Here is a 13,754-nt window from a genome sequence, read left to right as displayed (position 1 = left end):
CACACGCACATGATGAAGAGGAGAAAAAAGGCAAAAAGTTAGTTCGTGTGATATTGAGCCTGCCCCCGCCGCCCTGCCCCCGCCCCCTGCTGCCCCCTGCTGCCACCCACAGCCGCCCATCAACAGGACCCGACCCAGCACTTGGACCACAGCCAATCAGCTGGCCGATAAATCGCAATGCATTATTGATAATCATAATCACGGTTGACATGCGCATTTCTTCTTACTTGAGGGACTAATTTTTGTGCGGAAGGGGATCCTCTGGAGCCTCCGGAGCGTCTCCAGCACCTCCAACCCCCGATGGTCGCACCATGTCGAGGCGAAAGCAATCCAAGCCGCAGCACCTCCACTCGGACCAGCCTGGATCCACGGACCACGGTGAGCCTCCACACGCACATGCACATTTTGGAGTTTTATCTCACTTTTTAAACAACGCACTTTGACCCGGATTAAAGCTTTTAATATGTGACCTGAACCAGGTGTGGAGCTTTATCCACTTTACTTTATCTCTGGATTTGACCCAAAAACACTACCTGTGAACTTACCTGAACTACTTTATCACAACTCAAAGCGAATTTTCTACCGTGGATTATCTTTGGAAAACTTTTATAGCCAGAAATTTCACTGTGATTTATTTTTTAGTTACATATTTTAGTTCAGTACTAATTTCTTTACATATCCACGTTAACAGTTTCTGGTGCATTTTATTGATTTGGTGGTGAAGTGGGAAATGTGCGTCCATATTTTAATTTTTATTCTGTTTTTTAATTTTATTTATGCAAAAAAGAGCCGTTTTTCCTCTTAAACTGTATGAAATGTGACTCTGTGGGTAAGCTGACCTACCTAAAGGCAATAAATCCCCCCCAGTTTAATGCATGACTGTTTCCTTTGGTACATATGTGGTGGTGAGGTGGGGATGGAGCACTGGCCTTTTGTGGAGACTTGGGTGGGGGTGCGTTCCCTTTTTTTTTTTTTTTTTTTTTTTGGTATTGCCATATGCAGTTTGCAGGCGCGTTATTTGGAGATGTCCTTTTCTTTCGAACCTGGATCCTCCACTAGCTGCTCTACTGGACCTCACTCCACCGGTGGGTATGCGTTCTTTTTTAATGGATTAAAAAGTCATCTTTGTGTATTAATGTACTCATTGATAGTCCTGAGCCTGACCTCGTGCCATGTAAAGGTGATACAGGTCATGCGCCGTCAAGTGGCAAACTGTTGCGTTGCGCTTTGTGTGTCCTCAGTGAAACCCGGTTTGTTTCTGTTGATGGAACCAGTTTAGAATGGGTTTTAATTTAAATTTACTAGTTTATGGTGTTTTACGCATGATTTTTGGGAACATCAGCTGTGCGCTTTTGGTTCCCTGGTGGTTACGCTGTGCGTAAAGTGGATCAGAGTGGAATAATGCGGTTTGCTGGCTTTGTGTGTGTGTGTGTGGTGTGTGTGTTTGGTGTGTTGTGTGTGTGTGTGTGTGTGGTGTGTGTGTGGTGTGTGTGTGTGTGTGTGTGGGTGTGTTTGTTGTGTGTGTGTGTGTGTGCGTGTGTGTGACGCCGCTCCCCTGCCTCCTGGTGAGCATTACTAAGTCCAGTAGTTTTTTCCTTTGGCCAAGGCAACCAGGTGGTCCTCCCCCACTCTGCTGCTGCATTAGCATCTAACAATACACTCAGCTGTGAAACACGCTCCCTGGGCAGCTCATTTCATATCAACACTTCTCAAATCAACTGGCACAGGAAGAGAACACTTTTGCTTTTCAAATGATAAATGAGTATGTAGAAAACGTGACTTTTCTTGGGGTTGGTTTAAATTCGTTTTGTAAGTTTTTTCCAATACTTTCTTTCTGGTTTCTGTCTTTCTCTGCTGCAATCTCAGAATTCTGGCTTGAGGACTTGAGAATCAAATATTTACTCACACTTTGGGGTTAATACAGTGTTTTTCAACATTTGGGTCGCAGATCATTTAAATTTGGCCCCCTGTAATGTCTTAGTATTAAAAACAAAACATTACAGGTTAGAAGAGAAAATGCAATGGGCCTTTTCTGCCACAATTTTTCAACTTTTCAAGACATCTTCAGCACATATAAACCCTTTCCACCACTTTTCCACCTTTTGTCACATATGTTGACCCATTATTGTCACTTTTAACCTCTTTTCACCATATTTCATGATTATTTTTTCTAGTTTAACCACATTCACAATTTGTCATGCCCATTATTTGCCAGTTTAAACTAATTGTTCCTACTTTTTAAATACATCCCCTCCCCCCTTTTCTTTTTTTTTTTTTTTTACCACTTTTTCTGTCAATTTTGGCCACTCAATCCTTTTATGCAAATTGTTCGCTATTTTTTTTTTTTGGTTCTTTTATTAACAATTTGCAACTTTCAACCTATTTCTGCAGTTTTAAAATCCCATTTCACCACCTTTTCCACCATTTTTGGTCACGTTTAACCCATTTTATTTCTGATTTTTTTTTTTAAAAAAAACAATGATTTACATGTTTAAGATGACCATATACTATGGAGAAAATCATTCATACATTTCCTGGATAACAGTGTATATTATTCAGATAAATAGTTTTTTAACTGATGAATGGGTTTGTGCAAAAATACTCATATGCAATTTTTTCCAAATGCTTTCTTTCTGGTTTCTGGCTTTTTCTGCTACAATCAAAGAAATCTGCCTTGAGGATTACAGAATCAGAATCTTTACTCACACTTTGGGTTTAGTGTTTTTCAACCTTTGGGGACGTGTGGGGTCACCTGGAATACTAGATACCTTTTCAAATTAAAATAACATACAATCTTAAATGACTATATTCTATACGTTCACTTTGTCAAACATAAATCTTATTAATAATAATAAAGATGATAAAATGCAGTTAAAAATCTGACCTGGCACAACTTGTCACTAATCCTGGCTATTTTTTAATACTGTATAACAAACATGATCAAATAGTAATTCTGTCTTTAGGGTCGCCACAGAATATCAAAATGGGGCCACGATCCAAAAGAGGTTGGGAACCACTGATTTAATACCAACATGATTTAATAACCTTTCTTACAAACCCATCAGTTTTATTAATAGAAATGTCTCCATAGAACTTCTTCACTTCCGATACGATACTAATATTGTGTATTGTTCGATACTGATATCAATACTGTCCAATATCTGTGCAAATTCTACATATTTTTATTATGTTGGAAAAGTCTTAACAAAGAACAATAGTCGGCAACTGTAGGTATGACAAAAAAATAGAACTGACCAAGTTATTATTAACCAATGGGTTATGTACAATTTACCCTGAAACGTAAAAATATTAATAATTATAATAATACATTTAATTTAAAAGTGCCTTACAGGTCACCCAAGGACACTTTACAGTAAACGGAAAAATAAAAAAAACAGTGCAATACAATTGAATAAAATACATTTGAAGTCCTATAGAAATAACATAAATAATTCCAATAAAAAGAATATGTATTATTTTAGAAATTTTAGATGCCGGTCGTTTCTTTCTAATATTGGGTATCAACATCGGATCGGTACACACTTCCTGGATTCAAGTCAGATAAAGTGAATTATTTGTACATTGACATTTAAAAATAAGAATGGATTTCTCAGCCAAGAAATAATAATCTTTAGAGCTTCAAGCAGGGCTTTTCATCCAGTTTTACGTTACTAAAATCAAAATAATCTGGATGACTGGGAAGCTTCAGACAAGATTAAATCTTTACAACCTTAATTAAAAACAAAATATATAGATAAAGCATTACGTAACCTGAGGAAAGATGGATTTTATGTACAATAGTCATGTTTCTGTGCGGTTTTTGATTGATTTTATTGGACTTTTTTGTTATATTGCTTTATTATATATATATTTATATATATTGCAACAGTTCCAGACTTTAGGAAATTCCAAAGTTGTTTGCTTAAGTAAATGCATATATTCTGGTAGCACAGGTTGGCTTTCTGTCACACAGGGACCAGTTACACTGCATTTTATTAATGGTTTCTATAGGTACAGCCACATAATGGTGGGTTTTTCTTTTTTAAAGTTGTGGATTAATTCAGGCAGGACACAACCTCTGAAGGCCAGGGTGTGAAATGTATTGTCTCCTGGGTTAAAAAAGAAAAAGGTGGAGGATTGCCCTCTACAGGCACTGGAAATGATAGTCACTGTACTAATAGGAACTAAACATTTTAAATAAGTAAAATAAATGAATGATTAGATGCAGTTGTGTAGCTTAGCATAAATAAATAGTCCCTGCTCTACAATAATCAAAGGTGTAAAGAGAACTGATATATGCTACTCAAGTAGGAGTACTGTTACTTGATTGAAATTGTACTCGAGTACAATTAGGTCGTAAATAAAATACTCAAGTACAAATAAAAAGCAGCTCAATTTAAAAAGTACTCAAAGTAAAAGTTACTAGTTTATCTTTGGTAATACATCCCTTGCATACGGTAAACATCTTATGTATAAATTTAAAAGGGAAAAGACCAAATCTTGCACAATTGGAAATTATTTTTGTCTTTTGTGTGAGTCCATGTTTTGTTGAAGCAAAATGAATAATTAACTCAGAAACATGTTTTAAATTGTGCTTTCTTTTTGTTGCAGGTTTTCTTGATAATCAAGCTGAAGAAACTGGAAATGAGGTGAAAAGAATAAGAATGGACGAAACCAGAGTCTGCAACAAGTGTTGCGCCGAGTTCTTTGAGGAAGCGGAATTTCTCGAACACAAGAATAATTGCACTAAGAATCAGCAAGTGGTCATCATGAGGGACGAGGACGCCAACGAAGTGCCTGAGGAATACTCTCAAGGATCTCCGGAAGGTCCAGGAAACGACCACGACAGCCAGTCCAACACGGAGCCGCTGGATAAAACCGAGGAGGAACTGAGTTTGAATGCAAACGATTCTGAAAACCTGGATCAGGGAGAATCCCCGGCCAGTCCCGAGATGTCGTTCCAAGCCTCACCCAAAACACAAGATTCACACGTGATGGTTGAAAACGGGGCTGAGATGAAAACTTCCCTCTCCCCAAAGTCGTCCATCTCTACGCTGGTTTCGTCCCAGGAAGCTATTCAGGTGATTCCAATGATCCTGGAACAGCTCGTATGCCTTCAGCAACAGCAGCTACAACAGATCCAGCTCACGGAACAGATCAGAATCCAAGTGGCCATGATGACGCCTCAAGGTCTGCAGGCGTCAGCGGGGGCAGTCATGGACCCGCTCAAAGCCCTCGGTGCACATCTTTCTCAACAGCTATCTGCTGCGGCCGCCCTGATTGGAAAAAGGACGGGCAGCCAGTCCCTGTCCATGGAGGCCATGAAGCAAGCAAAACTTTCTCTCCCTGCCACCATCCCTACCTCATATTCAGCTAGCCTGGGCCCAGTAACCTCCAAAGCAGAATGTATAAAAAGCATTCCGGATGTGACGAGTCGACCACCTGCACTACTGCCACAGTCATCAGGAGTCATTGGCTTCCCTGGAACCTTCAGTGGTCTCCCCGCAGGTTACGACGCCTCCAAAAAAGTGAAGTCGAAGCTGCTGAGCATTCCCCCAGACGCCAAGAACGGAGAGTCCCTGTACAAGCACAAGTGTAAATACTGTGGGAAAAGTTTCGGCAACGACAGTGCCCTACAGATACACCTGCGTTCTCACACGGGAGAGCGGCCGTTCAAGTGCAACATCTGCGGAAACCGCTTCACAACCAAAGGAAACCTCAAAGTGCACTTCCAGAGGCACAGAGACAAGTACCCCAACATCAGCATGAATCCACATCCTGTCCCCGAGCACCTTGACAACATTCCCACCAGCAATGGTATTCCCTTCGGCATGTCCATGCCCATTGATGAGTCAAATATTACCGAAATGAAGCCAATGTTGGGTCATCCCACTGCTGCATTCAACCCATCTCCTATCTCAGGTTTCAAAACATCATTTGATAGTTACGTTGGGGATCCATACTCCCAAGGCCCCTCCCCATCCACAAGTGACGGCTCTCCGACTGTTGCCTCTATGTTTGGCCAAGAGAGCAGACTAGATCCTACTCCGAATGATACAAAGGAACTGCTGGGAGCACTGCATCATATGAACATGAACGGGAATGGCCACGCTGGAGAACAAAGCTCAGGAACGGCAAAGCTTCAGCAGATGGTGGACGGCCTGGAGAAGAGGACCAACGACCCCAACGAGTGTGTCATCTGCCATCGGGTGCTCAGCTGCCAAAGCTCTCTGAAAATGCACTACCGCACACATACGGGAGAGAGGCCGTACAAGTGCAAGATCTGTGGCCGCGCGTTCTCCACAAAGGGAAATCTCAAGGCTCATTACGGCGTGCACAGAAAAGCTAACACTCCTCTCAAAATGCAGCACGCGTGTCCCATCTGCCAGAAAAAGTTCACCAACGCTGTGGTTCTGCAGCAGCACATCCGCATGCACAGGGGGGCCAGAGTCCCAACACCCCTTTGCCTGAAAACCAGTTTGAAGCACCTGAAGCGATGGAACCCGCTTTACAAGAGAGAGGCCCATGGATAGCAATGAGTTTGATGCGAGTTTTGAAGATCAGAAGTCAGAGCTAGAGCACCCAGAAAGATGAATGAGGGGCTCTGATTCCCTGCTCGGAGCGGCAGAGGAACAAGTTCAGAGGAACCCTCCCTGCGGTGTTCTCCAGCCTAGATGTTTTGAAGAACCTCACCTCTGCTCTCATCCTCGCTGAAACGTCAGAGCAGCACCACTTCAGATAGCGAGGGCATGTCTAAAGATCCGAAACCGACTCCCAGGGAGCTGGAAAGTCGGAACGGTCGCAGTCCTACGGCTTCTGACTCAGCCATGTCGTTCAACTCTTCGTCTCCAGTGAATTTCAGTAAGTCTCCTGAGTCAGTTGCCCATGAGTACACCCGCAGCGTGCCCATATCAGAATGTGATGGCACTCAGGAAAGCTCGGAGCTGAGTGGAGCGCTGGACCCTCACTGCCTCCAGTCACTTTACTCCAAAAACCATCAAGGAGGAACCAGTCGTTCCTTTTCAAACGGAGATTACAGTAAGTCCATCCGTTATCTATTCTGAACAGGGTTGGGCTCATTTCTAACTGTAATCGCGTAATTGATGAGTAAATTCCAGTTATAATTCTAATTAATTTCAGATAATTGACCCGTTTTCATAGCAGATGCTAACGGAAGGTTAACTTTTATTAGATTATTTGTTCAACACGCTCAAAAATCATGATTAAATGTATTCAGAACGTAATTGTAATTGACTTACAGAGGAAAAAATGTAATTGGAAAAAAATGCCTGTCATTGTAATTGTAATAAACCAGGGTTGCGTCAATTATAAGTGTAATCGCGTAATTTTATCATTATTAAAATTGACATAATTAAGAGTTTTTAAAAATCTGTTGCTGTTGTAATCATAATTAATTGTAATTGACTAATTGTAATTGCCATAAAAAAATAATTCTTAAAGATTGTCATTATATTTAACTAGGTACCATGTTACAGTTTCTACACATATGTAGTTAACAATTATTATTAATATATGTTCATATCAAGCTTTCCCACATTTACCAACTTGGAATAAATTGAAATATAGAGGTATACTGACACACAAAAAGGCTCAGACACTACACCATAAATATTAAAATACATCTTTTATTGATTAGGCAGCTTAACAATGTAATCAATAGATGGGAAAGAAATTAGATGGTAGATAATTGTTTTTGTGTATTTTACAGCTTATTTTAGGACCTGTTATCATAAGAGATGCTAACAGAAAACAAACACAGAGGAAGGTTCACTTTTATTAGGTTATTTATTTCAGGCTCAAACGTCCAAAAACACCCCCACCAGACTCCCGCCCAAAACGTTGAAGCCCTTTGGCGCGCGTAACGCGGGCAGCGCGGAGAGCCCAAGGGTCCCCGGCAAAGCCGCGCCCCGACTGTGCAGGCATCGTGTCGGTTCAATTGTGATTAATTATAATCGATCTTTAGTAATTGAGAAATGTAATTTCTTGATTTCGTTCTCCTTTCAGACCCCACCAACATGCCTTTCATGAGGATGCCATCCAGTCTTGCCAGTCTGGAGATGAAGGTTCCTCCTGAGAACCCGCTGGGCCCTCACCACTATGTTTAGCTCCCACATGCCTCAGGGCAACAGCACATGTCTTCCACCCTCGCACCGCGACGCTCCACGAAGCAACACGTGTGTCACACCTGTGGGAAGAACTTCTCGTCGGCCAGTGCCCTGCAGATCCACGAACGCACCCACACCGGGGAGAAACCGTTTCGCCTGCAACCTCTGTGGAAGGGCTTTCACAACAAAGGGAAATTTAAAGGTACAGTAGACATTAGTATCGCTTACCTTCTATAGAACACATGTCCAACTCAGGGGCCAGGACCAAAAATCGGTTCTTTAGAGCAGTGGTTCTCAAACCTTTATGGCTCTCGTACCCCCTTTGTCTTATTTCTGAATCCCAGTACCCCCTTTGTCTGACTACTACATTTTACTTAGAATTCTGTGAAAAAAACAACTATAGATCATAATGATAGTGAAAACACACTTTAAAGAATCTAATTTTGTTTAAAAAGTGGAATGAAACAGTATTTACTGCAGGGGTCCCCAACCTTTTTGTGAGCTTCAAAAGGTACTGAATAATCTGAAGGGCTACCGGTTTGGTAAAATGGTAAATGGACTTGATTTATATAGCGCTTTATCACCACACTGAAACAGTCTCAAAGCACTTTACATATCAGCTCATTCACCCAAACACTCTCACATTCACACACCAGTGGGACAGGACTGCCATGCAAGGCGCTAGTCGACCACTGGGAGCACCTTAGGGTTCAGTGTCTTGCCCAAGGACACTTCGACACATAGTCAGGTACTGGGATCGAACCCCCAACCTCTCGATCAGAAGACGACCCACTACGAAATGAGCCACGGTCGGTTTGAGATGCACTTCTTAAATGCTAAATTTTCACGGTCTCACTTGAATTAAAGTTTAAGATAATAAGGTGAACTAGCAGTAACCTAAAATGTTAGAAAACGTTTCAACATGCAACATTTTTTTTCTTTCTTAATTCATGCAGTTGTTTCATTTTCATTACATTTCATAGGAAATCTTCATGTTTCTATTAACCAGCCACTAACGAACAACTTTTTAACTAATCATGAAACATGTAAAATTTGTACAATTTAACAATTTTGTAATATTTTAGAAAAATCCACTTTGTATTTTTTTTAAATTAATATCTGCAACACTTAAACAAATTTGCTTCAATGTCGCAGTGAAAATAAACATTTAAAGATGGTTAATTTTATACAAAAACGTATCAAGTATTTACACAGCATGTACTCCAGTAAAACTCTGACTACATCTGTCACCTGTTATTAATCTCTGATTTACTTTAGGCTTCAAATTCACAGATTTTAGACAAAGCTCATTGGTTAATTGTGCTCTTGTTAGAAGAGGGCACCTCTTATGGAGCTAGCGGGCTACCTGGTGCCCGCTAGCACCATGTTGGTGACTCCTGATTTCCTGCCTACTGAATAGATTTATTTCTATAGTTTTTATCATCATATCCTGATGTTGGGACCAAGACTGACCTTTGTATTTTCAGTTATTGTTCTAATCAAGATCAATTGTGGTCTTTTTGTTGTTGTTCGTCTGTTCTTTTATTATTCAGTTTTATTATCTTTGTGTGTTTTGTTGTCATTTTGTGAGTTGCTGGTAATATTTAGTATGATTATCATTTTTAACTAAAAATAAACATTACAAAACCCCATATTTTTAATGCTTTTATTTACTAACTTTCCCTCTCTCTCAAGTACTTGATCAAGTGAAAATTATGATGGAATGATCTGATTAGAACATGAACGGAAAACACAAAGGTCAGTCATGGTCCCACAGCATGAGGCGGATGAGCAGAAATGATAAAAGTATCTGAGCTCAAATATGATTAAAAACTAATTCTAGAAAGATTAGGAGCCACTGCACTAAAACTGTTTCTGTCCACTTATTTACAAAATGAGATTATTTCGTGTATTAATGTGTGTTATCACTCGTTCACTCCATCATTATGATCTATAGTTGTTTTTAAATAGGATTCTGAGCCAAAATGTTCTGGTCTGACGTAATTTGAATTAAAATGACCAAGATCTATATATTTATATTTACCGCCATTTTGAGAAAACAAGTCCTGATGAACTACGGCCGAGTTCGCGGAACGTCTCCACGTTCCTGAAATTCAGTCAAATAACTCGGTTCCACAGAGTAAAAAAGTCTCATAGAGGCTTAGAGAGAATAAAAAAGTCTCATAGAGGCTTAGAGAGAATAAAAAGTCTCATAGAGGTTCTCGAGCACTAACGGAGGAGAAGTTATGCACATACGGAGTAATGGGCCCCATTCATATATTATGTGTCAATGATTCTGGTACCACCAACTGTCGCAATATTTGACTCACAAATAAATGAGAAACGACTTTCATAAAATTGCAGAAAAAAGGGGTGCGGGCCCCTAATTCAATTGTGCAAGGCATAATTGTAATCTTTGTTGAATTACCTTTGAAACAATATATCACACGACTATGATACCATAAGTTGGGAAATTACCGGAAGCGGGGGGTGGGCCCCGGACACCATTTCAAAAAAGGAGCTTTGAGCATTTCATTGTATTTATTCACAGAGTATTCATACCAAACTGCATTCCGGTCTAATGAGAACTAACGGAGGAGTAGTCATTTGAAGAATGGGCCCCCTGGTGCCCCCGTGACATGTACGGGGTGGTGAGCCCCATTTACATATTGGTATGTGTCAATGATTCGTACCACCAACCATCGTAATATTTGACTCGCAAATAAATGAGAAATATACTTTCTTTTTTTCCCCCTTTTTTTTTTGGGGTCCCAAATTGAAAATTGTGCTCCAAGCGTTGAATGCGTACACACCCATAGATTATAGCTACCAAATATCAGCCCGATCCGTAACGAACAACAGATGAGTAGTGATTTTAACTAGAGTACACAACAACAACAAGAATAAAGTGAATGCGTTTTGAGTTCGGCAGCCTGGTCTAAAAACATGGTGATATGAGTTTTGGTCCATATCGCCCAGCCCTAGATAAAACTACTTTTATTAGTTGACACAAAAATAATATAGTTTGATATCAATGAAGTCCTGACCAGAAACAGAATTCAGGGTTAAATTTTGCTCATCCAAAATTCCACACAGGCACATTTAGTAACAAACAGCTGCAGAACATGTGCCACTTTTGGTCATTTAGTAATCCATCTAACTGTTTTTCATGCTCTGTTCTGAGAAGTAGTGAAGTATTTTGATACAAATAAGCTATAAAATATATTGATATAGGTGATCAGCCTCTATAATCTTGATATATTTACCAGCTCTTGTTTAATATAGTTTTTTAATTGTATTTAATGTAGTTTTAGTCACTTAAATTTAATGAAATCTCTTAACGAAGATTTTTTATCAACAAAGATGAGCTACAACAGCAACAAATGCAAACACTGGGTTAATGCTAATACTAGCTTAATGCTATAGCTAGGTTCATGTTAATGTTAGGCTAATGCTGGGTTAATGCTAGGTTAATGTTAGACTAATGCTATTGCTAGGTTAATTCTGATGTTAGGTTAATACTAATGCTTGGTTAATGTTAGGCTAATGCTATTGCTCGGTTAATACTAATGCTTGGTTAATGCTAGGCTAATGCTATTGCTTGGTTAATACTAATGCTAGGTTAATGTTATGGCTAGGCTAATGTTAATGCTATTGCTAGGTTACTGTTAATGCTACTATTAGGCTAATACTATTGCTATTCTGTTAATGCTAGGTTAATGCTATTGCTAGGTTAGTGCTAATTTTAGGTTAACGTTAGACTAATGTTAATTCTAATACTAAGCTAATGCAGTACAACACAGGCTATCATGTGCATCCTCCCTTGTATTTTCTTCAGGAAATGTAAATACTCGTGTTTAAATTACATTTTTTGAGATTTATATCGTATATCGTCATTTGGAAGTTTTGGTTCATGTTGCCCAGCCAAAGATTTAATTAGTTTAGTTTTTATTACTTGACACAAAATAATGTATTTTTGATTGATTGAAATTGAGATTTCACTACACACGTCGTTAACTTTGCCATCTCTGCTGTTTTCAGGTGCACATCGGCACTCACATGTGGAACAACTCGTCCCGCCGCGGCCAGCGTCTGTCCCTGGACAATCCCATGGCGTTGATGGCAATGAGTAACGAAGCCAAGATGTTGCCGGAAATGATGCAACCCCCAAAGGACCTCGCCCCCCCCCCCGGCCATGAACTTTGACCCGTCGATGTGGAACCAGTACGCCGCGGCATTCAGCGGGGGCCTCACCATGAAGACCAACGAGATATCCGTCATCCAGGCGGGGGGCATCCCGCTCCCGGGCAGCCCCGCCGGGGGGCCCCTGATCGGGTCCACCGGGGGCCTGGTGAAGATGGACCCCCCCCATTCGCTGCTGCCTGCCTCCATGGCTGAGATGGAGAAGAACGGCTCTGACAGTGTCCCTAAATCACAGTTCCCACATTTCATGGAGGAGGGGAAAATTGCAGTAAATTAGGACCCCACCCCCTACCTTACTTTTACTTGTTTTTTTTTTTGTTTTTGTTTTTTTGAAGAGGTACAATCATTTTTCCCCCTAAAAAAACTTTCCCCTTTCCCTGATCTCAAACATTCTCAAGTGTTACTACTTTTTGTTAAACTTGATAACTGCTGTAGTTGGTTTTTTTTGTCTTTTTTTTAATGAACATATGCGGGTATTTTCTTTTTTTTTTTTCTGATGTTTTCTCTTCCTCGTGTCCCCTGGTTGTAATGCTGTCTATTCCAGAAGTTTGAATGTATAACTTACTTGAAAAAACTGCTTTATTTCATAATGTTTTTAATACTTCTGAAGGATTTATTTTTTCAAAACGTTTGAGTTCGTTGTGACTTTTAAGGACAAACCAGTCATGAGTCTCTGCGGTTAAATGTTCAAATCGTCGTTTTTTGACTACTTTTCTGTCGTGTTGTGTGCCATAGTTTTTTTTTTTTTTTGCATTGTGGGTCACGTCTCATTTTTGATCAGGAGAACGGGTCCACTCCACTGGCATTTAATGGGTTGAAGTTGGAAAAACAAGTTCTTTTTACAGTTTTCTGTGACTGTAATGTTTTGTTGCATTTGTGCCAAAAATGGAGAAATTAGTGCAACACACAAATAATATTATAAATAAAGTGCCTAATCTAGATGACTTCACAGCATCATTCAGTGGTTTTTCAACTGGGCTTTTTTGGGGAAAAAACAAGTCTATTTATCTACCATCAGGCATGGTAAAGTGTTTACTATTTGTCTGTTTTTTTGACACCATTGCCATTTATTTGAAGATGTGCAGGTTTAGTTGGGTGAGCTCTATGTTTCTGTGCCTGCACTTTATTTCAGGTATTGGTAGCTATTACATTTCACTGCAAAAAAGAGAGAAAGAGGGGTCAATTTAACATGTTCTGCCTGAAACGACCATTTGTAAGTAAAATGTCATGCTGTGGGGTTTTTTCTTTTTTTTTTTCAAGCATTTCTAAGCATCTTTAACTTATTTATATCTCATTAATTTGCTTGAGTTTAGGGGGTAAGTTCTACCTCGTTTAGTGTTTCATCGCTGCCCCTCACTCAATGATAGGCTTATTATTAGACCTTTTTTTTTTTTATATTATTTCCCATTGTTCCCCTTCTCCCTC

The 13,754-nt window shown here is 39.9% G+C and overlaps 1 protein-coding gene across 1 annotated transcript; it reads left to right on the top strand.

Annotated features, from left to right (window-relative positions):
* The first annotated feature begins 311 nt into the window (after window positions 1-311).
* Window positions 312-12,606, top strand: sall4 (spalt-like transcription factor 4). The gene is given in 14 exon segments (XM_028453497.1): window positions 312-378; window positions 4,612-6,435; window positions 6,438-6,509; window positions 6,512-6,647; window positions 6,649-6,706; window positions 6,708-6,962; window positions 6,964-7,021; window positions 7,024-7,038; window positions 8,026-8,114; window positions 8,116-8,152; window positions 8,155-8,276; window positions 8,278-8,328; window positions 12,168-12,320; window positions 12,322-12,606. Coding segments are annotated over 14 exon segments (3,222 nt in total).
* Window positions 12,607-13,754: the final 1,148 nt, after the last annotated feature.

Source organism: Gouania willdenowi, chromosome 7, assembly GCF_900634775.1.
Source record: "Gouania willdenowi chromosome 7, fGouWil2.1, whole genome shotgun sequence".
NCBI classification, from domain to species: Eukaryota; Metazoa; Chordata; class Actinopteri; order Blenniiformes; family Gobiesocidae; genus Gouania; species Gouania willdenowi.
The sequence above is the reverse complement of the archived record's forward strand: the minus strand, read 5'-3'. Positions and strand labels throughout refer to the sequence as shown.